General features: G+C 39.6%; 6 protein-coding genes across 7 annotated transcripts; 1 reads left to right on the top strand and 5 right to left on the bottom strand.

Annotated features, from left to right (window-relative positions):
* The first annotated feature begins 2,778 nt into the window (after nucleotides 1–2,778).
* On the top strand, nucleotides 2,779–9,395 carry LOC114878975 (LIM domain-containing protein jub). Its single transcript, XM_029193386.2, has 6 exons — nucleotides 2,779–5,235; nucleotides 6,051–6,141; nucleotides 7,475–7,644; nucleotides 7,720–7,782; nucleotides 7,855–8,037; nucleotides 8,117–9,395. The coding sequence occupies exons 1-6, from the start codon at nucleotides 3,379–3,381 to the stop codon at nucleotides 8,336–8,338; spliced, it is 2,586 nt and encodes an 861-aa protein (XP_029049219.2). The 5' UTR covers nucleotides 2,779–3,378; the 3' UTR covers nucleotides 8,339–9,395.
* Nucleotides 9,396–9,458: 63 nt separating this feature from the next.
* Nucleotides 9,459–11,073, bottom strand: LOC123988463 (protein FAM210A). 2 transcript variants are annotated; one of them, XM_046288667.1, is made up of 6 exons: nucleotides 10,710–11,073; nucleotides 10,342–10,636; nucleotides 10,127–10,272; nucleotides 9,964–10,049; nucleotides 9,851–9,869; nucleotides 9,459–9,696 (listed from the first exon to the last, which is right to left on the bottom strand). In XM_046288667.1, exons 1-6 carry the CDS (start codon nucleotides 10,846–10,848, stop codon nucleotides 9,680–9,682), a joined length of 702 nt encoding a protein of 233 aa, XP_046144623.1. In that variant the 5' UTR covers nucleotides 10,849–11,073; the 3' UTR covers nucleotides 9,459–9,679. The 2 variants fall into 2 exon arrangements, with proteins under 2 accessions (XP_046144623.1, XP_046144622.1); XM_046288666.1 differs by lacking the exon at nucleotides 9,851–9,869 and having other exon boundaries at nucleotides 10,710–11,068.
* A 574-nt stretch (nucleotides 11,074–11,647) lies between these two features.
* Nucleotides 11,648–14,888, bottom strand: LOC114878974 (angiotensin-converting enzyme-like). Its single transcript, XM_046288669.1, is given in 14 exon segments — nucleotides 11,648–11,912; nucleotides 11,995–12,179; nucleotides 12,255–12,377; nucleotides 12,490–12,650; nucleotides 12,737–12,912; nucleotides 12,983–13,107; nucleotides 13,166–13,318; nucleotides 13,390–13,693; nucleotides 13,815–13,958; nucleotides 14,022–14,121; nucleotides 14,182–14,340; nucleotides 14,405–14,542; nucleotides 14,727–14,835; nucleotides 14,837–14,888. Coding segments are annotated over 14 exon segments (2,019 nt in total). The 5' UTR covers nucleotides 14,881–14,888; the 3' UTR covers nucleotides 11,648–11,814.
* An 880-nt stretch (nucleotides 14,889–15,768) lies between these two features.
* On the bottom strand, nucleotides 15,769–17,045 carry LOC114878980 (coiled-coil domain-containing protein 113-like). Its single transcript, XM_029193401.2, has 5 exons — nucleotides 16,835–17,045; nucleotides 16,527–16,759; nucleotides 16,194–16,393; nucleotides 15,960–16,126; nucleotides 15,769–15,894 (listed from the first exon to the last, which is right to left on the bottom strand). The coding sequence occupies exons 1-5, from the start codon at nucleotides 17,020–17,022 to the stop codon at nucleotides 15,846–15,848; spliced, it is 837 nt and encodes a 278-aa protein (XP_029049234.2). The 5' UTR covers nucleotides 17,023–17,045; the 3' UTR covers nucleotides 15,769–15,845.
* A 740-nt stretch (nucleotides 17,046–17,785) lies between these two features.
* On the bottom strand, nucleotides 17,786–19,002 carry LOC114878966 (fas apoptotic inhibitory molecule 1). The gene is made up of 5 exons (XM_029193373.2): nucleotides 18,886–19,002; nucleotides 18,439–18,668; nucleotides 18,252–18,377; nucleotides 18,126–18,175; nucleotides 17,786–18,055 (listed from the first exon to the last, which is right to left on the bottom strand). Exons 1-5 carry the CDS (start codon nucleotides 18,975–18,977, stop codon nucleotides 17,891–17,893), a joined length of 663 nt encoding a protein of 220 aa, XP_029049206.2. The 5' UTR covers nucleotides 18,978–19,002; the 3' UTR covers nucleotides 17,786–17,890.
* Nucleotides 19,003–19,095: 93 nt separating this feature from the next.
* LOC114878965 (fumarylacetoacetase) lies at nucleotides 19,096–21,443 on the bottom strand. Its single transcript, XM_029193371.2, has 8 exons — nucleotides 21,284–21,443; nucleotides 20,628–20,857; nucleotides 20,407–20,547; nucleotides 20,076–20,329; nucleotides 19,795–20,001; nucleotides 19,577–19,722; nucleotides 19,371–19,488; nucleotides 19,096–19,283 (listed from the first exon to the last, which is right to left on the bottom strand). Exons 1-8 carry the CDS (start codon nucleotides 21,365–21,367, stop codon nucleotides 19,207–19,209), a joined length of 1,257 nt encoding a protein of 418 aa, XP_029049204.1. The 5' UTR covers nucleotides 21,368–21,443; the 3' UTR covers nucleotides 19,096–19,206.
* Nucleotides 21,444–21,673: the final 230 nt, after the last annotated feature.

The raw sequence follows: 21,673 nt of genomic DNA, 5'->3' as shown, positions 1-21,673 counted from the left end.
AGACACGAAACGCGTACTTGTGTCGATTAAGCACTCAATGATCGGCAAATTACGAGCAGAAAATCTTCGATAACGCAACCCGATCTGAGATATAATTGTTCCTAATAATATATCCATGTAGTTGATAAGTGCAAAAACCGAATGGACATTATTGAGACTGCGAGGTCCGAGGGAATTCCTAAGCAGGAGGATCGTCGGGACATCGTTCGGGCTTCCTTCAGAATTCCTGACAAGGTAACCAACCGAGAAGCGGCATATACGCGGCTCGTATGCGACACCAGTTACATACACGTCGTTGTAAAACGGGATACGCACGAGAGAAACACGTGCATCGTACACCGCACATGCACGCAGGGTAAACGGGAGAACCGGCAAGACTTCCGTTGCTTGGGGCGACGTCGGGCCAGAAAGCGTAGGAATTCGATTCGGTGGCATAAAAAAGCGTACGTCGATGGGTACGCGACGCAGCACAAATGCAGGAACAGATTATGCGTGGAAAAGGAAAACCGACTGGAGTAGGCTAAATTTAGTGAACATTTAGAAAGCGGGGAGTTCTTTGTAACGCGTGAATCTTCAGTAATATAAATCGGTGAACAGAGAGCAACGTAATTAGACAGCGAGTTAATTAGATCGCTTTGATAGCAGGGTATCAAGCCTTGCATCTTTTCCGCGAGGAAAACTTCTTTCCGCCTAGTCAGCACCGTGGTCATGGAACAACCTGCATTCTAATGTATGCACTATCATTGTACACCTCTTGTCCCGTGCCTACGTGTACACGCAGCTGCATCAACACATGTACGATTCAAATTGTACGATGCAGTTAACCGAGCACTGATATACAGAGTGATAGAAAAATAGGTGATCAAACTGGGACTTCTACTTGTCCCGAAATACTATTTTTATATTATTTTTTTATCCTCAAGAATAGAATAAGAAACCGTGGTCGTGAGTGCTGTTCCATTGTGCACGAGGACCCACACAGTTGAACGCGATTCTATTCTCGTGGATTCCAAGCCATGCGGGCAGCACAGGGCTGCGTTTCCTGTGTACTCTCACGCCAGCCAACTCTTTACGTATACGTAAACGCATGTACGCGGACACATGTGCCATACTATGGCCGTAAACCTCGTGTTTATTGTCGCAACGACGCGACGAGTACACGAGAACCCGATGCGATATTGTACCGCGACTTCGACGTTGGTCGCTGCGCTTCCGGTCGCGACACATGCGATACTCGTTCTGTTTATCTACCTGGACATTTGTTTCGTATAGTGTGATGAATAAATTGATGGACGGTTGAACCGTTTCACTTCGTGTTCGCATATTAATTAAGAGTTAATTGCGAATTAAAACGATATATCAGATAAGTATAATTATTTTGGTCTCATCGGTTCAGGATTATTGTTCCACCTATTCATATGGAAATGGTTCATTTTCGAGACCAGACATCTATAATTTAAATTTTGACACTTTATAGCTTTCTTCGAGTCGATGGTAATTTATGTATCTATAAAGGTGGGATTTAATATCGGATATGCTGATGAAACCACGGGATCCAAACATGTAAGTACTGTTACGTCAGAGGCGGGTATCGGACAACCGGTGTTGACCAACAACACGTAACAGCGCGCAGGTGCTTGGATAACCGTGGGTGCCACCATCTGGTGGGTGGATCGAAGGCTAGAAATCTTTGATTTTTGTTCACCTTTCGAAAATATAAAGTTTTCGTTGAGTGAGGTCGCGTCGCCCACGTTCTAACGAGCCGGTGAACAGCTGCGAGACACGGCGAATGAAAAGTTGGTTCCTTTCCCGCGTAGGACGACAGCAGGGCTTGGTAATGGCAACACGTGCAAACCCGAACCAATCAGATCGTCAATACAAAAATTTTCTTCACCAATAAAGAACGGAATTAAAGATTTCCGTGTTTAATCAGACAAGTAGTCACAGAGGGTATGCTGGATTCATTTTATCGCTTCTTCTGGTCTTAAATCACTACGTTGGAACTGGTGAACAAGGCAATGATTATCCTAAATCTTGAAGACTAACCAGAATCAATATCATCGTTTTATTTCTCAGAATGGCACAAGAAGTCTTCTCACGATTTTGGAATGCTTCGCGTTCAACACTTTCTGATAGATGTTCCTAATTGATAATTTGTTCTCTGTCGACCGTAGTAAGTACAAAACGTAAACGATGCATGGGAAGTACGTTGCATTATTATGCCGAGCACGGTTCCCGTGAATGCATGACGGCGCGCGAGCAGGGTCCTGCATCTTTACCTGTCGACCTGTCCATTCTTTTCCTAAGCAGGTCCCCAAAAAGAACCTGTTTTAAACACCGGTCAATGTATTTGCGTCTATTCTTCCCTAGGGTCAACCAAAAAGGGGAATGATCTCGTGCGAAATTTTTATCTTCGATTTTGACCAAGTTATCCTCATTTAAATGGACAAACATTCGTGGTATTTCTGTCTCTTGGGACCAACCAGACTGGACTTTGGAATCTGATAACGACTAAAAGGAGATATCCTTACTGGTATAATATGTAAATGAAGGTGATGTTCTTTGAATCCTGTAATTACTATGCATATATTCGCTGATTAGAAATAAAGAAGTATACGAAATACATTACTGTATCGGTATCAACACTAGCGCCATTTTGTCCGCTCTGAAACCAGTGACTACATATCCAACAAGACTAAATATGAATTTGTGCCTCCTAAGCGAGCGCCATCTGCTGAAACATACGAATGCAGGAATCTTACTTGTCCAAACAACGTGGACGCTGCAGTGAATGGTAGCGCCACATCGAGGCGAGATGCCTCAACATCGGCTGATCTGGATAACTCGTAGCAGGGGAAAACATCTCGCAGGTATCTGGTTTGACGAACCACGATGTGTGCAGGGTGGTTGTGTGTGTGTATCGTGTGAATTTTCGCAGGTGGTGATTTTTTAGTGCAAGACGCTTCGAGTTTTCTCTGATAGATAAACGATAATTGAGAAACATATACATTGACTCGAGGCGCCGTGATCGTGGGGCGTATCCCAAAATCGTGCAGAAAAAACGACCTTGCTTTCGTCCAGTAGACTACTTTTCGATACGTGCATCGTGTTTTATCGTGTCCCGTGGGAAAATCGGGATTGTGCAGTAAGAGAAGTAACCGGTGAGAACCGACCGAAGGGTTTGGATTATAATCGAATCGAAGAGGATCGATTTGACACGACAACCACCGAGCTCGATCAGCTTTGTGAACGATGTCGAATCGTTTTATAACAATTTGTGCTAAACTTTGGCTTTAAAGAAGATCGGTGAATCATATTTGAATAACGGGCACAAGTGTTTTCTATCGTCGTCGATCGCCTTATAGTGAATCACTGCCAATGAGCAATCCCACCGACGATTCCTACGTACAAAAGCTAGGTTATCTGCAACTCGGAGATGAACCCAATGACGCCGGAGGTGTTTCGGGTACCGGTAGGGTCACGGGATCACGACCCGAGGCCCAGGTACCCGTGTCAAGAAGTACCGCAAATAGAACCGACGGTAGAGGACCTGGTAGACTAGTGGGTGCTATTGAAAGCTTTATCGAAGGTAATGCCGAGACGTGTAGACAACTGTCCGCCGATTACAAGTTATACGAACGTGAAAATATAATAGCTGCATCAAGGTTTGCTACACCAAAACCTGTAGAGCAGATAGGTGCTCAACAACAGCAACAGAATCAAAACCGTATGAGTCATCAACAAGCACCAGTATATGAGAATATTGACTATTATCCACAACAAAATCAACCTCATCCTCCTTTTTATCATTCAGTGGAATCTAGGAAGAGCCCTAAGAGTAGCCCAAGAGCTTCACTAGCTAGTGAGTCTTATGAGCCTACTTTCAGAAAGGCACAACCTCAGGTGCCCATTGGGAACCGATATCAGTCTCCGTCTCCAGCTAAGGAATTACCTCCATATGAAGCACCGCCTGTCTATGAAAATATTCAGGAGGTACATTTCACAGAAAGTAGCCAAAATAAACCAGGTCCTCAGGTTCCACCCAATTATTACCATCCAGCAACAATCAATGGTGGTGATTATGTTGTTATGACTGGTAAAGTGGGTCAAGCACAACATCAAAGGGGTATGACTCAAAGTTTATCATATACACAACAAAGAGGAAGTGGTATACGTGGTCAAAGTTATGATAGCTCAAGTTTACAACGTTCTGTTGATTCTTCCACATCAAGGTACTTACAAGGAACTTCCTCATCCTTGGATCATCAATCTGGCAGAAGTGCTTATGTTCCACCATCAGAACTACAAACACCAACAAGGAATTTTAATTATAATTCTGAACAACAGCAACAACAGTCCCCTAGATCTGGACTCCCCTATCACAGTGAATCTCCACCTATAAGATTACCCCCAGAACCACATCATTATCGTAGTTCTCTGGATAGTGCAATTAGCGGGCCCCATAATTATAAACCATACATGGAGTCAACAACAAGAACTGCAAGTGCAAATATCAATGCGGAGACTCAGGCCAGAAATTCACCAGTCTATGGTGCACGGCAAGGAGAGCAACCTGCTTGCCGTAATTCTTGTTATTCTCCAAATAGAGTGTTACCACCAAATGAAAGAAGCTATCATCATCAAGAACCTAGATCAGAATTCTCTGCTAGAAATTCTCCAATTTATTCATCCAATAGATCATCAGAGCACCTAAGGTTAACTAATCTGCAAAGTGATAGAAGCTTTGTTCAGAATGTACCTGAATCTTCTGAAACAAAAACAACACCCATGTACTCACCCAGCCGTAGTGATTGTTCCAGAATTGTGAATAACAACAATGGTGTAAGAGGTTCTACAAAAATAAGTCCAATCCACAATCAGGCACCATCTGATATAATTACACAGAATGTAATGAAATCACCAAGACATATGTCACCATCTTCCTCAAACAATGTTGTTGGAAGTTTTATATCTGGTCAAGTACAACCACCAGTAACTACTGCTACAGCTACTATCACAGAATCTGATACAAATGTCCATGGTCCTAGAATCACCAGTCTTCCTCCAGGAGTGACAAGTGGTGTAGCTGGTCCAGTTTTCTTAAATGCTGGTGTACCTGTGCTGCAAAGGCCAGCTGAACCTGAACCAGAAGAAAGAAAGTCAGTCAGTCCGCCAGTTAAACCTGCATCTGGGAAGGGATTGCTGCCTTACAATGTTATTCCACCTAAATCTTCAGTAAGGATTAAACATTTAAGATTGAAGCACCAATCCGTGTATCTCTCTAACTTTTACGTTTACAACTGCTTCAAGCGATGTAACCCGAATCTATTGCTTTCGATCTGTTTCATTTTGGCTGAATGCCAAAAGTTGATCTATTTGCATGCTACTTTTATATAAAGAGAACCTTACTATCCTTAACAATCATGGGATCTACTGCGATCAGTTTTCACTGAACTATTGATGTTGGGCATGAAACCGTAACATTCCTATTCCTTCTTACAAAATATATGCTATAAATTCTCTGTGTATCGAAAAGCAATTTGCGTTGTTTTTCGTGCAAACACGATAATCTCACAAATGTCACCGTTATCGCTGATGCTTTGCATAATGATTGACCTATAATAGCGATAAGATATGACCAACGTTCGGACAAAAATGTTACTCCAAACAACTCAATAAACATCCTGCTTTATTTTAAAGTCTACTAGAAATCGAAACGTTTGCGTAAATGTCAAAAAGCATCGAAAAAAACGCACGAATCATCTCGCACTTTGTGACGAGTTCTTTCTTCGAACTCGCGCTGAATCATACACTGTAAATTTCCCGTTTCTGACAAATGCTGTATAATCGCCGGACAATATTTTATTCATAGACCGTATGCATCCTCGGCAAGCATGCAACACTTTTTTGCATTTACACCTTCCTGTCGCCTTGAATGTCATTGTAAACGCATGCAGATTTATGTGTTCCCGTGACGAAATCCCATCCTCGATCTATAGTACCATTTGTCAGTACTGATCAGAACGCGGGATGTGATTTATATCTTGCAGGGACCGACTGAAGCGGAGAGAAAAATAGAAGAGTTGACAAAACAGCTGGAAGAAGAAATGGAGAAACAAGAAGAGGAAGGAGAATACTTTGGTAAGGAACAACAGCCGAAGACATTCACCGATACAGTGTTTACATAGTCCTACCAATGTTTCCCCGATATCTTCAATACTGTCTTTAAACAGACGAAATCCCAGCGATTTTTTATAATTCCATCATCGAAGGGGTTAATTTTCGACACGTTTCGATCCATAACTGAAAGTATTTCTGAGGGAAAAATGAAGAACACGAGAAGGTACCGTATTCCCACGGTCCAACTACCCAACCGGTAGACCGGTTTTGGAAAATGGAGTCAAGTTTCAATGTGTCGCGAAACTTTTTAATACGTTTCGTTGACATTCACTCTCTACCCATTCGTTTCCACCTACGTGTCTTCGCACCTACGGGAAGCGCCACAAGTGTGCGGGTTGCATACATGTAGGTGCACATATACATCTGCTATCTCTCCCTTCAATTGTGTGCGTTTGAACACGGTAAAGTGGTGTTCACATTGGACAGTTTCCTCCACGTTGATTACACGTTGTCCTCACTTTTTGTGTGCGTTTCAAGTACTACACATGACTCGAAATAACGAAGTAACGTCGACTACAAAATTCCTGACCCACTCATGTGTGTCACTGTTTAAAGAAGTATGAGATTTACCAATCATAAAGTTATGCACTTGATGCAAATTACTTTCGCCAAACCTACGCTCGATTTTACCCCGTTCAGAACGAATGTCCGATTACATTTGAACGTAGCCTAACAGTAGGCAACGAGGAACTAAAAGACCCGCACGAGCGGATAGGAAACTTCAGTCGGGCTAGCCAATGTCAGTCGTGAAGCGGCTGGTGTTTAGGTGAGCCTAACGTTCCTCCTCGTTTTTCTGCACGAGTTCTATTCTTCGTGTAACGTCCTGTACACGGCGAACTGCTGTGGCCAGGTCGCGCTCGCCGCGGTAAGTAATCTCGTTATAGATAGACTAGTCCGACTCGTTGGCGGATTCTAGTTCGAACGGGACTGGCCTAGTGAAACGAAAGCGTACAATCGAAAGTACAAGTGTCATTAACGGTGAATGAGGGATAGAGCATTGTTGCAAAAGGGATGGCAGGGCCTGTGTTGCACATCGATAGTTGTAAGTTCGCTTCCGTCGACTGGTACCCACGTATCGTGCCATTTGTTCCTGGTTCTGACAGTTATTGACCCTGAAGAATTGATCTTATTGTCGAGTATCGAGGAGGGTATTTTTAAACCTTGTCGATGCCAGTCAGGCTGCAATCCCTAAATAGCAATTTCGAATGCTGAACGTCGACACAATCATCGCGAAGAATATATCGTATCTTGTAATTGATTGTTACAAGGAACACCGTTCATGTTTTTTTGACAGGCATCTGTCACACGTGCGGTGAGAAAGTAACGGGGGCAGGTCAGGCCTGCCAAGCGATGGGCAACCTCTATCACACAAATTGCTTCATATGCTGTTCCTGTGGAAGAGCGTTGCGCGGCAAAGCGTTCTATAACGTTCACGGAAGGGTTTACTGCGAGGAAGATTATTTGGTACGTAAGACAGCAATTGCGATGCACGCGTTGATGATGCGATGACGTATGGCTCATAGAACGTTATGTCCGCAGTATTCCGGCTTCCAACAAACTGCTGAGAAGTGCGCGATCTGTGGTCATCTCATCATGGAAATGGTAATTAAGGCGACGCCACTAGTACCGCTCACATTGTAATTGTAATTATTCACGAGATTCTTCCATCCGTAGATATTACAAGCGATGGGCAAATCCTATCATCCAGGGTGCTTCAGATGTTGCGTCTGCAACGAGTGCCTTGATGGCGTTCCTTTCACGGTCGACGTCGATAACAAAATCTATTGCGTTAATGATTACCATAGAATGTTCGCGCCTAAATGTGCTTCTTGCGGAAAGGGCATCACTCCTGTCGAAGTAAGTTACTTCTATGGGGTGGATCGGAACAGCCTTTGGGACTTTGATGTAACTTTGAATCTTGCGATTTGTCTTCCAGGGTACTGAGGAGACTGTTAGGGTTGTATCTATGGACAAAGATTTCCACGTGGACTGTTACGTTTGCGAGGATTGTGGCATGCAATTAACCGACGAGCCGGACAAACGATGCTACCCACTTGACGGTAGACTTATGTGTCGTGCGTGCCACATCCAACGCATATCCCACACGCAACCCAAGGCACCGCAACCAGTATCAGCCAGCTATCAATACATGGGTTAAATTAAGTTTTATATTATAAGCATTTCGTCGAATATTTGAAATTGAACTGCACTCACACGCGTCGGCCATCCGACGCTATTTAGAATTGACTGGTCCGAATGGCCTATTTACCAAGGTGAGATCTAAGTTTATCTGTCGAAAGAAATGATTGATATTCATATTAGAATTAATTAACGCCTATGAAAGATGCAGACAGCTTTATTGTTCCTCTGAATGGGATACTAAGATAACGAGCCAAGACTGGATATTTACGAAATCGATATACTTACACTGCCTCTCTTGGGATCACCTAGATTAGTCAGGTCGATGTTTGATCCTTTTAGCAATATATTGTACGTATATTGCCGCGATCAACGCGAAACAATTTTCCATTGACAGCTAATAATATTATAGGTTAGCGTTATATTTAATATATATCTATATGTGTTCTTATTTATTTGTCCACATGGTACTGTACGTGAATACAGTGTTCTCGTTAGGATGAACGAGTTGCGCAGGCAACTGTGATATATTAGCATAATAATTATATCGAGGTTAAGCAATGATTCCTTATTTGTAGTTCGTGTATATAACACGCCGTGCTATCGTCGTCAATTTTATGAACGATCAAATTATAGGACTTCTTTATCTTGGATTCGTCCAGTACACATCATATTTGATGTATCGCGTTTGCTAACAGTATTTATTATGACAATACAATTATCCGAACTTATACAATACTCTTGAGATTCATCAATTCTTCTCAGGAATTTACATAAGATGGTCGTAAAGAAATGCTGTCGCTGAAACATTACAAAAATTCCATGTTCAGTATGCAAGGGGAACATGAATTTAGCAAGGAAAATGCATTAATTAGGTGCATTGTTACGATTAGTTTTACCACGCACAATTCGTGCAGCCAAAAAAAAAAAATATCTGCTACATTTTACGATCAATGAATATCGTTGCTTTTAGATAAGATTTTAAGTCGCGAGTATTGTAAATAAAAAGTACAATGTTATTTAAGTGTATGTAAGGCGACCGTTCAATAAAGAACAGTATACCTGATCAACATCAATTGAGTCGAGTTGATATTTGTGGGCTTGGTGGCTGGGATGAGACAAGTGAATGAACGTTCGTCTAATATTGCGTATAAGATTTTTATCGTAACACAATAACGTTTATATATTTACAAAGACAATGTACATCCATTTTGATCCACGAAGCTTCAAGATTGCACGACGAAAGAGATAGAACCTTCTTATCCAGATGGTAGTCAACGGGTGGTTCTGATATCGCTACGTTTTCGGAGGCTCCGTTTCTCGCTCTACTTTAAATTGCTTTGATGTTGTTGTTGTTCGTTTATTTGATTCTGTTGTCTACAAATGGTAACAATAGATCAGACACTACCATTACAGATCGTTGTTCGTGATAGACAAGGTTTAGAAAAAGAGGTGGACTATCAAGAAAAATAAAGAAAAGAAAATATTTTAAAGCAAAATTCAATTTTCTGAAAATATGATATAAACCTACACACAGTTTCGTATGTAGACTGTGTCGCGAAGGCATGTAACACAAACATTTCAGAGATCAATTTTGATTATTTAGTCAATGTAATCTTGTTAAGTGATTTTGTTTATTTATACCTTGTACACCTGAGATTGTTTGCCAAATGGCAAAGGTTTGACAAAGCCTGATTTGCTAAGCTGTTTGATAGCCATTGTTGTAGCTCCTACATGATACATATACATTAACAAATCTTTTGTGTTTTTTTATTAGTAATTTCAATAATTGATGTCATTTAATTACCTATAGTGACTGTATATCTAAGAGGTGTAAATATTTTAAAAAGAACATATGCTAAGGCCCAATTCCCTGCACTGGATTTCCGTACCATATCTAAATACTTATCACTAAAGCTCAAGTATTCCATGACCTTTATAATATCCACACCACTGAAAATTCATTGAAATATGTAGTGTGGTATTATATTATCATTACATGCAGAACATAACATTACTTACTTTTTTATTGTTGCATAGAACATTACCATCCAACCTATAGATGTTACAACATGAACTGGAATTAGTACATGCCAATAATCCTTGGTCATTTGTTTCATTCTTGCGAATACTGATACTTTCTTTGGCTCTGCTGTTGTGCTGTCTTTGCCAACATCTTTATTTGTCTTTGATTGACAATACCGCGTGACCAAGATATTTTTGTTGAATTTATACTGGACTGGCACTTCGCGCGCATTGATACGATTAAAAAACGGAGCATAATTACAGGATAGATTTCTGTGATGTAAGTGTTTCTCTGAAATTCACAATATGTCGAATGGTATCGGTTCGTTCTTTACGATAACCACAGGAAGAACGGTATAACCTACCAGAAAGTCGGAACTTCCAACGCCTAGGGTCGGTGCAACGCATGAAACACGTTGATTCTAATAAACTTTTTGTTGCCAGTAGCGGAGTGAACCCTAAACGAGATGCAAATCTGATACCTCGAAAAGAGAGTACTTCCATTTTCAAAAAGGACCGCTGTTACTTCTAACCAATAAACTGTAGAGCTTGCAAGTAGTACTGATGGTGGTTTACGATCCTAACACCGAAACGTAACACGTTTCTGTGCATAAGTTGGACAGAACTTACCGAATAATTCCCCCGTTCCGTCAGTCTCAACAACAGATAATAATTCTACAAAATAAATATATTAACAAAAACTCACATGTTTATTTATTGCTGCAAGAGGTATTTGGTAACTGAAAAAAAACACAGAGCTGCAGCACTGCCATCTGGTTACGCCGATGTTGTATGTATACCATAGTCGGGCTTGCAACTGAAAAGACAGAATTTTTACCATCCCTGTGGCTCGGGGATCAGAATACGGCCACGGTAACCCCTGCCTGTCGTAAGAGGCGACTAAAAGGGGGACGTAATGTTAAAGTGGAAAGCGTGGCGAGACACGAAGCTTGGAAAATTGTTTGACAAACTATTGTATTTTAAAGAGTCCGCCATAAAGCGTCATCTATACAAAAAGTTGCCGATAGATGACGATAGTGTTCTCTTGTTCCGGAAAATCAATCGATAAATTGTCGAATAGTTTACGCCGTTTTTGTATAGATAGTGCTGGAATCGAATTTCAAAAAGAATTGATGGTCTTTTTCATGGGCCATTTAATTTAGCAATTACCACCAAAGGCTCTATAATGAAGCCTGTTCAGTCTTGTTGGATCTATAGTATTGAGAAACCTGAGACAGTTGTGGATTTATCTTGGAAGTAAATTAATTTAATTAGATACGTACATATTTAATACAAAAGGTTAATCGTACAATAAATATATAAATATTATTTCTATTTCTTGACTTCACTGGTCAAATGTAATTACATGCAGATACTTTATTTCGTATTTTTCTAGTCTAAGTTTCTTCGGGGTATGTACATACATTTTCGTTTCCTTTATACAGTAACATTTCAATTGATAGATTGTTATTAATATACTGAAATCTGTGCAGCGATTAAAACCAATGAAACAAATAAGCCCGACGTGACTTGCTGAGCTCCATTTTGGTACCAGTGAAAAAATAACGCTAAAATAAGTCACAAGATATTATTAAAACGTATCGTAATCAGCCTTCTGTAGAAGTAGAACGATATTATTTTTAAACTCACCTGTGTCTTCGCGATTTGTAATCCAGCCAACAACTGGTTCCATTTCATTTTGTCGTTTTAGCCATTGGTTCAAGGGCTCAAAATACCTTAACATTGCACCAGCGTCCATTCTATTTGTTCTGCCTCGTGTCATTTCTCGTACAACCGCCTTCCATGTTCTGGATGAACCAATTGATAACACATCCCTAAAAGAAAAATAATATTAACCATTTCTTACACCTCGCAAACAGTTTAATATATTAATTGATATTTGTACGTACGACAGTAATCGTCCAGCCTCTCGTGATCTATAAAAATCACAGGTGTGTAGGTCACCTGTGTGACCTGATATTTCGCATAAAGACTCGTACAGTTGAAATTGTAGGACGATACTAACAAAGTATCTAAAGTGATATGCTAATTTTAGTGTAATAAATTTAGGGATTTCGGGCACTAAGCCTTATTGCAGAAAGGAATTATATTATTGTGCTACGGTTAATAAAATGCTTTTCATACTTGGCATAAAGAGCATCTGCTGGGATGTGGTATTTTGAAGCAGGATCAAAATCTCTTTCAGATCGTGGCACAGGTGGTACGATTCCTTGATACTGTAGCCTTAATTCCCACCATTTGTTCGTCATATCGGTAACACCCTCATTGAACACACGCCACCTCCACTTTTTCGACATAATTAAAAAATTGTACAATCAATTTCAATGAAAATAACAATACCATATGTAAAATATATAAAACATCGTAAAACCTCATCGACTATATAAGCAAATGGCATATAGGCAATTTTGCGAAGAGCCATCAGCATCAAAAAATTAATATCGGTCCCATAATCATCCGTGGAATTATCATACAAACCAAGTTTGCTTAAATGTTTGGGTGTAAAGGCAGATAATTCAATGGCATCGCTGACTGCTTCGAAAAATCCTAAATACACAAAGAAAGAATTAATTCATAGCAAACGCTATGATATAGCAGCAAAGGTGTCTTTTATCACCTGGAATTGCTTCGTTTCGAAATAGTAACGGTTGATCTCTGTATTGCAAATAATATTGTAATTTAGCAATCTCGTGATGAGTTGATAGCAGATCCTCCATCGTAACCCTTGTACACTGTTTTATCCTACAAAATTAATCTTTGAAGCTTACCAAATAGCTCTTCATAGTTGTATAGTAAATACCTGTAGTCAATTCTGTTGCAGAAGTCCCAAGCACTGGGTGTGCACTTTGCTTCTCTGTCGATAGGTTTCTCAAACATTGAGAATCTCCAGAATTCTGGGGGCATTGGTTTCATTCCAAGGGAAGTAAAGAATTCCTCTGCTATTTGGAACATCCTTCAACATCTTCACGTTACGAAATTCGCATTTAAACCCCCCCAATCGAAGCAATATATCGATATGCTCACCTTAATGGGGTGAATCCTTGAATCATCATATCCAAAGTGACATCCAGTCTTTTGCTTGCCGGAAACGGCTGAACCAAATCGAACAATTCCTCCCAATTTTGAGCCCACATGTTTCCCAAGATGTGCGCCGGAAGTGGACCATCCCTTCGAATCCTGTCGCCATATCTCTCGAATAATTTTGTTCTCACGTATGTGAACAGATTTTTATACAGATGCATTATCGCTGACATCACGTCTGCTGCATTTTGTTGAAAATACTCGTCCTCGAAGAGTTCTTTCATTTGGTCACCAGCATCTTCAAATCCTAGATGCAATACAAAATATTAACGAGGACACTGTTCCAATGGTATTTTCGAAAGTAGGGCATTTTTTCCCGAACAATAGTGATGACTCCTATTTCACCAATTTGGAAATGTGCTTTTTACCGTTTAATTTGGCTGCCTGATTTGCCAGCTGAACGTATCTCATGTATTTGTTTTTAAGCTGAGGTCCAGTGGCCTCGTGCCAAGCGTGCCAATAGTACAGCAATTCATCGTAATCCTTTGATCGTGCCATTATTTTACTGACATCTGAGAAATACGTCAATTAATAATGAATGTTCATTTATCAATTATAAATAAATATAAACAAACCGTGATCCAAACTTAGATTGCAATTGGAACCTATCGTCTTATAAGGACACAATCTCGTTCTCGTGTATATTTCTTTCATTTCAACAATCAGACTGTGCAGCTGAAAAATATCGTTGTTCCTGTACTTCCACGATTTTTCAACTTAACAATGTTTAATTACCTCGTTGAATTTGTCATCTGTCAGGGAATTCCTCCCTCTTATAGCAATCATCCTAAGTTCTCTTCTCGCCAGAGGATCCGGTATTCGGCTCCAAGCAAAACTGACAGTTTTGCGCCAGGAAATTCGATCGAATTTCAACTTCAACCCTTGCTCGTCTAACTGACAAACAATTGTATTTATTGTATGTCTTAAATGAAAATAATTGTACGCGTCGAGAAATTACCATTCTTCGACGATTGCTTTCGGTGACGTTCGTAGCGAAATTCCACTGTGCTGTCATCACTCTGGTGCACATCGCGGAAGCTTCGCTGTCGTATTCCCTTAGGAATTGCAAAGCATCCCCTAGGTTCAGGTTCATACCCTGAATCAACATTACAGATAAAATTGAAACTCGTTCTACTGGCACGGTTACCGAGATACACACGGTCTAATTATAATTTTAAATGCTTCGGCCTAATATCCAGTAGGTTTCTATCGAAGCGTATCATCTTCGTACCGTTAATTCATTTAATATACCTAATCAACGAGGAAGTTCAATATCTTACCTCCAGGTATCTGTTACAACTTTTCTGCACCATCGAGCAGATGATAAAAAGATAAATTAATTTCCCTACTGTGATCCTCATCTTCGTTAATGAACTCAGAAAATCATCAAATGAATCGATAAAACCGTGGAACTTTCTCGAAGTTGCTTTTCATTCTCGTCGAACATGAAATTCAGTTGGAAAGTCAGGATGTTGACCAATCGATTCTTCATGCACCACCGAGCATACCATTCTCGCTTTTGTACGTGAAAAAAAAACACACAACTGAATGCAATCTCTTTCACTACGAGTTTAATCGAAACAACAATTTTCAACGATCTATTAACATGACCAGGTCACTTCCATCCCCTCTTCGTTGTTAGAAACTTTCGATTCGATCCATCCCATCGGTCCATGCAATAAAAGCAGAGTCGATCAAAGAAACTATACAGGTGTCTCGAACATGGAATCACTTAAGTGGAAAATGATGAAAGTATAGACAGATAGCTGTGGCGGATTGGCAACTGATCGAACATTCGGTAGGTCGATGTTGTCGTCGCGGCAAAACTGAATCGCTACAGAAAAGAGAGACATGGTCTTCCGGGACGGATATTCCACGGGCGAAAAGAGGAAGGGACAGGCATCATCGGTGCGTGAAGCGTGAACACCCAACACACCGTGGCACACGCCAAAATCCTTCCATCTTCGAAACGATTCGAATTTCTTGATACATTTAGAAGCTCCTCGACCGCGGTTCATTAACATAGAAAGGGAATTCTTTCGTTACGGCTGGTAAAATAAAATTTTTCATTACAAGCTGGTGTTAATATACTAACCATCGTGGAGGATGAAATAAAATTCAGAGCAAGATTTATTAAAATTTCAAATGAGTCTATTGAATTTTAAATTTACATGGGATTTTTGAAGGTTTTCTTGTGAAAAGTATGAGTGGACAATCATTTCAAGCTTCCTTCCTCTTCTGAACAAGCACCGTAACTCCAATTATCCAGTGGCGTAACCAGTGACAGTACGTTGCTGCGTAATTTCTTACACATACAATTTCATTTTCCCGTTTCCAGCAAGCGGGAATGATTTTACAGAGGACGAGCCAAAATTGCAGGAAAAAGTAGGTGTGGGATTTTAGAACACTGGTTGAACAGGATATCTCGTGTCGGATATCTTTTTCGCTCTGAAACGAGACAGAATATTAGCGGATCCATGAAAACTAGAACGAAAATGTTTTTGAAAATTTACTTTAAAAAGTTGTAATCTATACTCCCGCGAGTTCTTTTATACATCAATTTCTTATAGGTTTGATATATTATTCGATCGATGTCTCTGCGTCTCTGCAGGCGCTTGAAAGCCTTTTCTAACTCCTGGAAATCTGCTTGTAGGTACACGAATTCTAGAATACTTGGTGCCTGAACAGCAAGAAAATTTATTATAATTTAATAAATTTCAAAGGGATTCTAAAAAATTGAAACTTACAGTGTGGTTCTCCATGAAGGTCAATAAATTCTTCAACAGTATGGTCTTTTGCTTCAACTTCACCTTCACAATCTTCAGTTCAGCCTTAAACTTTTTGATCTGTTCCTCTTTCATTGCAGTCTCTTTTTTCACTTGATTTAAAGCGGACAGAAGATCGTCGAGCTTCTGTTTTCTCTGGGTCAATTTTAAATGATAATGACCTGTTGAAAAGATGCAACTGCAACTGTTAGAGAATAGTATTTTGCATCACTGGGAGGTGAAGCAGGAGCTAATGTGAATGTTTCAGTGTTAATGAACATCCCCTCAGTGATTAAAGTGTCGAAGATTGATCACCTGCGATTCTCTTCATCCCGATCACGTAGCGATTCTTCTCCTCGATCATCTTTACGTAATCCTTGTTCTCGATGTTCAATTGTTCAAAGTCAACCGGGTGAAGCGACTCGCCAAGCTCCTTCCTCTGGATCAGCTGTTGTCCAGCCTTTTTCATCTGCGCCCTCAGCGTCGTGCTTTTCAGCCTCAGTCGTTCTATTATCGTGTTCGCCGATCGTAGCCACTCCTCGACGAATCTTCGCGAGAGAACTCGCGCGTGAAAACCGTGTTCGCAAATTTTCCTCATATACTCGACGGAATCAATCAATCACCTGACGATTTTCTCGGCTGGAATCTTTCCGGTGATACGGTTCACACCTTTCTCGACAACATCTTCTTCGAATTCATCCCTGGCCTCTTGAACTTCGGTGATACGAATTTCAAGTTCCTCGATTTCTGCTCTCAAGTACGTTTTCTTTTTCCTCGTCTCTTCTCCGAACCTATCCAACACTTTTCTCATTTCCTCCACCTCGTTCTTCGCCATCTTCATTCGATGAGCGATCGTAATTCTGATAATTAGCGTAGGATAAGATGGAGAATCGAATTTGTTTTTGATGCAACTAACTTGGAAGTTTCGCCAGCTGTTCCCACCGTTAATAGGCTCGGTGTTCTAAGTCGACTTCCCGAATGGAGGCTGGTATTACTGAGATTACTGGTGAGACTGTGTTTAGTCGGGTCGTGGAGGGCTATTATGCTGCCGCGAAAACTCATCCGCGAGGATCTGGGCACCATGTATGCGGTGACCCTTCGGGTGAACTTTGCTCTTTCCAAAAGGGCCGATATCTCTTTGGAACAGTTTTTGTATCTTAAGTCAGGGTATGAAAATTTAATTTAATTTGTTTACTTTTGATACTCGGAGGATCGTGTCGCATTAGATAACGCTCGTACACGTCATTTTCTAAGGTCAACATCCAGATTCTTTGTAATAAATCATCTTGCATCTGTTGCAGTTCTTCGTCAGTCATAACTAGATTAACATTAATGTTAATAAAGAATATTGAATGATGCATAGTTTCTATTTACCATCGAAATGCACGTCCTCGTGTTTATGAGCCATTCGTGATCCAATGCTGACAATACTCTCTCGAAGTGACATTTTTGTTTAATTATTCTTTTCTAAATGCAAATTACAGGAATTCAAGAAAATTATTTATGTGTGATTTGAACATAAACACAGGTCATTATGCTATATTCAATTCTTAAATTATAAAATAAATGAGTCATTTTATTGCAACGTGGTTTATTGTATTATATACAAAGTGTAAGAAATGTTCGTGGCACATAAAACGATAAAACACTGTGTAAATAAGCGATTCATGATTTCAGATTTAATCAGAATCTTTCAAAGGGATCTCCTTTTCAATTTCTATTTCGTCGATGTATAAACTGTACGTTATTCCAATTTCTTTTTGTCCTGAACTGTAAGTTTTAATCGATGCTGGGAGGTCTCCTACCGAGAACAATATTTCTGCCCCATCGTCGGTAAATTCATTCTGAAACAAAAATTCATTTGATTAATTTTCATTTCCTTAAAATATTACAGAAGAAAATCATTGATTCTACCTCTGTTTCCATTTGTTCGCCATTTACCCAAACATTTTGCGTTTGCTTATCTACAAAATCATATAATAAACATCGCTGCTTCCTTTCTTTTTAATTACAAAATCGTAATTTCATTTTTAAAATTACCTAAGACTATTCTATATTCTTCGTTCCCAACTTTAGCCAACCAGGTTTCCAAAATTTTTGACTGTGTCTGAATGAAATTCTTGTAACTCTTACCATTAACCCACAAAGTATAAGAATACTTTAATCCTATAGTAAATTTCACGTTATAATGATCATTCAGTTTCTATGGTAGATTGAAAATGCTCACCTGGAATTGGATCGATTCTGATCACGAATTTGTTACCATTGAACATAAACGCTTCATCTCCAACCAGTTGAAACATCCAATCTTTGTGGACCAATTCTTTGTCATCTATTCTTATCAATCGGCGACCTGTCGCTGTTCCGTGTTCAAATTCTATCACGTGGTTTCCGTCGCTCAAAGGGACGTTCCATTTTGCAGTCGGCTCATCGAGAGCTTCGATGTTATGCAAACTTCTAAGGAATTTTAATTATTTACCAAAGTGTTAGATGATTTAAAAATGATCTAATGTGGTTCAACTTTATTTAGCTTTGTTTTAATTATTGGAACAACGAGTAGGGAAAGGGTCAATGATTACAATGGCGTTAGTTTGCATTGCCGGAAATTCATAGAAAAATATTTTAGGAATGACAAATACTCGAATAGGTGATGAATTTTTTGTATTTTACTCACTTCAACAGGATAGCAGCCATGTTCTCCGAATACTCCGTTCTACCTGCACCTGTACTGGCCTCCTTATTGATCGAATTTACCACGGCCATCATTCGAATCGATAAACTATTCACTCTACGTCATAGTGTGCTACAATGCCACTCATTTAACTCGGTCATAACAATCAGATTTACACTTATATCTATCATGCAATCATTGAATACACACAAGTCATCTCAATCCTTTATTCTCTTCATCATATACAATACAATAAAAAAATGAAAACAATCATACGTATTTGCACTATAATCTCAAATACCAGAAACGAAAGAAAGAAAACAATTATTCAGTGTAAGCAGGCAATAATTTTCCTGAACAAGTTCCGAAGCCAATTCTATAGCCATCGCCGACACAGTAACCTGGAAAATGGTAACCAGTCAGAACTGTCGATAAAATCGTGTCTATATGGATAGCTTGATCTACTTTAAGACCCGTCGTGAACGTACCTCGAATGATCACTTCGTCACCGTCTTGCAGGAACTTCCTGTTGGTACCATCCAGTAACGGTACAGGTCGGGTACCTTTCCAAGCGAGCTCGAGCATGGAACCGAAAGAATCAGGAGTCTGAATTATTGAAGAAAACGAAAGGTTTTAGTATCGTTTGGACACGGACGATCTCATTAGGTCTGAGAGACAAAAATTTCGGACGCACCTCGCCACTTATCGTACCGGAAGCCATTAAATCCCCTGGATTGATATTGCATCCTGTTACGGTGTGGTGAGCTAATTGCTGTCGGGGTGTCCAGTACATGTACTTGTAGTTACTGCGACAAACCGTGGTAACGACACCGCTCGGAGCTGGAAAATATGTAATAATCTTCTTTTGTATTGCACTTTTTTATTGTAATTTGTATTACACATTGTACTTACATTTTATATCAACTTCTAATTTCATGTCAAAGTTGCAAGGTTCACTGTGACGCAGATACGGAAATGGGATTGGATCCTGAGGAAAATTGGGTACTTTAAAAGGTTCCAGGGCCTCCATAGTGACCACCCAAGGAGATATAGTCGTTCCCAAATTTTTTGCTCCAAAAGGACCCAAAGGAACGTACTCCCACTTCTGTATATCTCTTGCTGCGAATTGTTATTCTTCTGTAATTGCTCTTTTTCGATTAATTTCTATTAATGTTTATTATTTTAAATGTTACCACTCCAGTCGTTCATGGTGACCATTCCAAAGATATGATCGTAAGCTTTAGATATTGGGACCGGGTCACTCAACTTGGTCGGAGGTCCTCCAACGAAGAAAGCTACTTCCAGTTCGAAGTCCATTGACCTGGAAGGACCGAAAACTGGGGCTGCACCTTCCACCGGAAGTGTCTGGCCACGTGGTCTTCTTATCGGTGTGCCAGAGGCAACTACCGAGCTTGCTCTTCCGTGGTAACCAACGGGTAAATATTTCCTGGATTCACAAATATTTTATTGACACTCTGAAAAAAGTGTACTATCAAAAGAAATTGAATTTTTTTTTTATTGTACCAATTTGGCATTAAAGCGTCTTGTTTTCCACGAAACATCATGCCAACATTTGTGGCATGGTAAATGGATGAATAAAAGTCTGTGTAGTCACCAATCTTTGCTGGGAGATGCATGGTTGCTTCATTTTGTTTCACGAATACTCTGAAAGATTAAATTAAAAAGAAGGTTCAGAAAATATATTATTTATCGTTGTTTCTTTTATTAAATAATTTTTCTTGTACTTGGAACGAGTATTGGGTTCCTGCAAAGTAGGATTACTGGCTGATAGCAAATCTTGAAGCTTGTTTCTGGCTTCTACCCAGCTGGGTCTTCCCAAAGCCATGAAATCGTTGAGGTAATCGCGACGAAACACATCTTGATTATTTTTTAACAATGGCCCATCGAAGAGATTCGAAATAAGAGATAGGTCTAAGATTTCATCTCCAATTGCAACTCCTATTCTCTTCTGAGGCTGAAAATATTGTTACCAGCATTCGATAATACAGTTTTCTTTCGAAACTAGTGATAAATAAAAGAGCATAGTGTTTTACAATAAACAAACTAAATATTTATTAAATCAGAAGTTCATTTTTTAGGAAATTGTAAATTTAATTTTATTGATTACAGTTTACACGTTTGAATAATGCGCCCTTCGCTACTTGTATTTCCGGTAGATGGCACTTTGCTTGACGAAAACTAAAATCTTTTTATAGCAAAGAAGTGCACTATGATTTTCAAATAGTAGCTAATACTATCATAGTTGCATTTGTATAATGCTATTGCTCTGATTTGAAAATTATAATTATTGTACATATAAGAATATTTGATTTTCGTTAAATATAACCTATAAATTTCTCTCCTGACCATAAGAAACTTCAATTTTATTGTACATACTTACATTGTTTTTTGTTGAAAAGACACCATAAGGAAGATTTTCAATAGGAAAATCACAGTTTGCAGAGTACTCCACGAAAGAACGCATGTTCACGATTGTTTTGAACCGACTGGTCTGAAACACTGCCTGAAATCTGTTTGTAACGACGTGTGATAATTATGCGTGGAGGCTCGTCAAGGTCAACTGGTTTCTTAGGGTAATTTATTCACCTGCTTATCGGCTATTCCCCAATCTAACTGGCCCCTAAGTCTTTCTTCTTATTATTTCTTTTTCACTAATTTCTTGAAAACTAAAAAATAATGTAATCGTTTATCAAGTTGAAGAAGTTTAAGGTTTTGGTATCTTTGTACCATAGCATCAAATGTAAAGTAATAAAGAGTTTAATGATTGTGT

Source organism: Osmia bicornis, chromosome 14, assembly GCF_907164935.1.
Source record: "Osmia bicornis bicornis chromosome 14, iOsmBic2.1, whole genome shotgun sequence".
Lineage (NCBI taxonomy): Eukaryota > Metazoa > Arthropoda > Insecta > Hymenoptera > Megachilidae > Osmia > Osmia bicornis.
Note: the sequence above shows the minus strand (reverse complement) of the source record. Positions and strands in the feature narration are given on the sequence as shown.

What these genes read in the sequence shown, in the direction of transcription:
- LOC114878975 (XM_029193386.2), top strand. Translation starts at nt 3,379, where the DNA reads ATGAGCAATCCCACCGACGATTCCTACGTACAAAAGCTAGGTTATCTG. An exon ending in ACTGCGAGGAAGATTATTTG is followed by an intron (nt 7,645 to 7,719) that starts GTACGTAAGACA and finishes TTATGTCCGCAG; the next exon opens with TATTCCGGCTTCCAACAAAC. An exon ending in GTCATCTCATCATGGAAATG is followed by an intron (nt 7,783 to 7,854) that starts GTAATTAAGGCG and finishes TTCCATCCGTAG; the next exon opens with ATATTACAAGCGATGGGCAA.
- LOC114878980 (XM_029193401.2), bottom strand. Translation starts at nt 17,022, where the DNA reads ATGAGAAAAGTGTTGGATAGGTTCGGAGAAGAGACGAGGAAAAAGAAA. An exon ending in CCTTCATGGAGAACCACACT is followed by an intron (nt 16,127 to 16,193) that starts GTAAGTTTCAAT and finishes CTTGCTGTTCAG; the next exon opens with GCACCAAGTATTCTAGAATT. An exon ending in ATAGATTACAACTTTTTAAA is followed by an intron (nt 15,895 to 15,959) that starts GTAAATTTTCAA and finishes GTCTCGTTTCAG; the next exon opens with AGCGAAAAAGATATCCGACA.
- LOC114878966 (XM_029193373.2), bottom strand. Translation starts at nt 18,977, where the DNA reads ATGATGGCCGTGGTAAATTCGATCAATAAGGAGGCCAGTACAGGTGCA. An exon ending in AGAATATAGAATAGTCTTAG is followed by an intron (nt 18,176 to 18,251) that starts GTAATTTTAAAA and finishes ATGATTTTGTAG; the next exon opens with ATAAGCAAACGCAAAATGTT. An exon ending in GCGAACAAATGGAAACAGAG is followed by an intron (nt 18,056 to 18,125) that starts GTAGAATCAATG and finishes TTTTTGTTTCAG; the next exon opens with AATGAATTTACCGACGATGG.
- LOC114878965 (XM_029193371.2), bottom strand. Translation starts at nt 21,367, where the DNA reads ATGCGTTCTTTCGTGGAGTACTCTGCAAACTGTGATTTTCCTATTGAA. An exon ending in CACCATGAACGACTGGAGTG is followed by an intron (nt 20,002 to 20,075) that starts GTAACATTTAAA and finishes AACAATTCGCAG; the next exon opens with CAAGAGATATACAGAAGTGG. An exon ending in ATTAGAAGTTGATATAAAAT is followed by an intron (nt 19,723 to 19,794) that starts GTAAGTACAATG and finishes CATATTTTCCAG; the next exon opens with CTCCGAGCGGTGTCGTTACC.
- LOC123988463 (XM_046288666.1), bottom strand. Translation starts at nt 10,848, where the DNA reads ATGGAAGTACTCTCTTTTCGAGGTATCAGATTTGCATCTCGTTTAGGG. An exon ending in TTGGAAGTTCCGACTTTCTG is followed by an intron (nt 10,637 to 10,709) that starts GTAGGTTATACC and finishes TGTGAATTTCAG; the next exon opens with AGAAACACTTACATCACAGA. An exon ending in TTCTATGCAACAATAAAAAA is followed by an intron (nt 10,273 to 10,341) that starts GTAAGTAATGTT and finishes ATGAATTTTCAG; the next exon opens with TGGTGTGGATATTATAAAGG.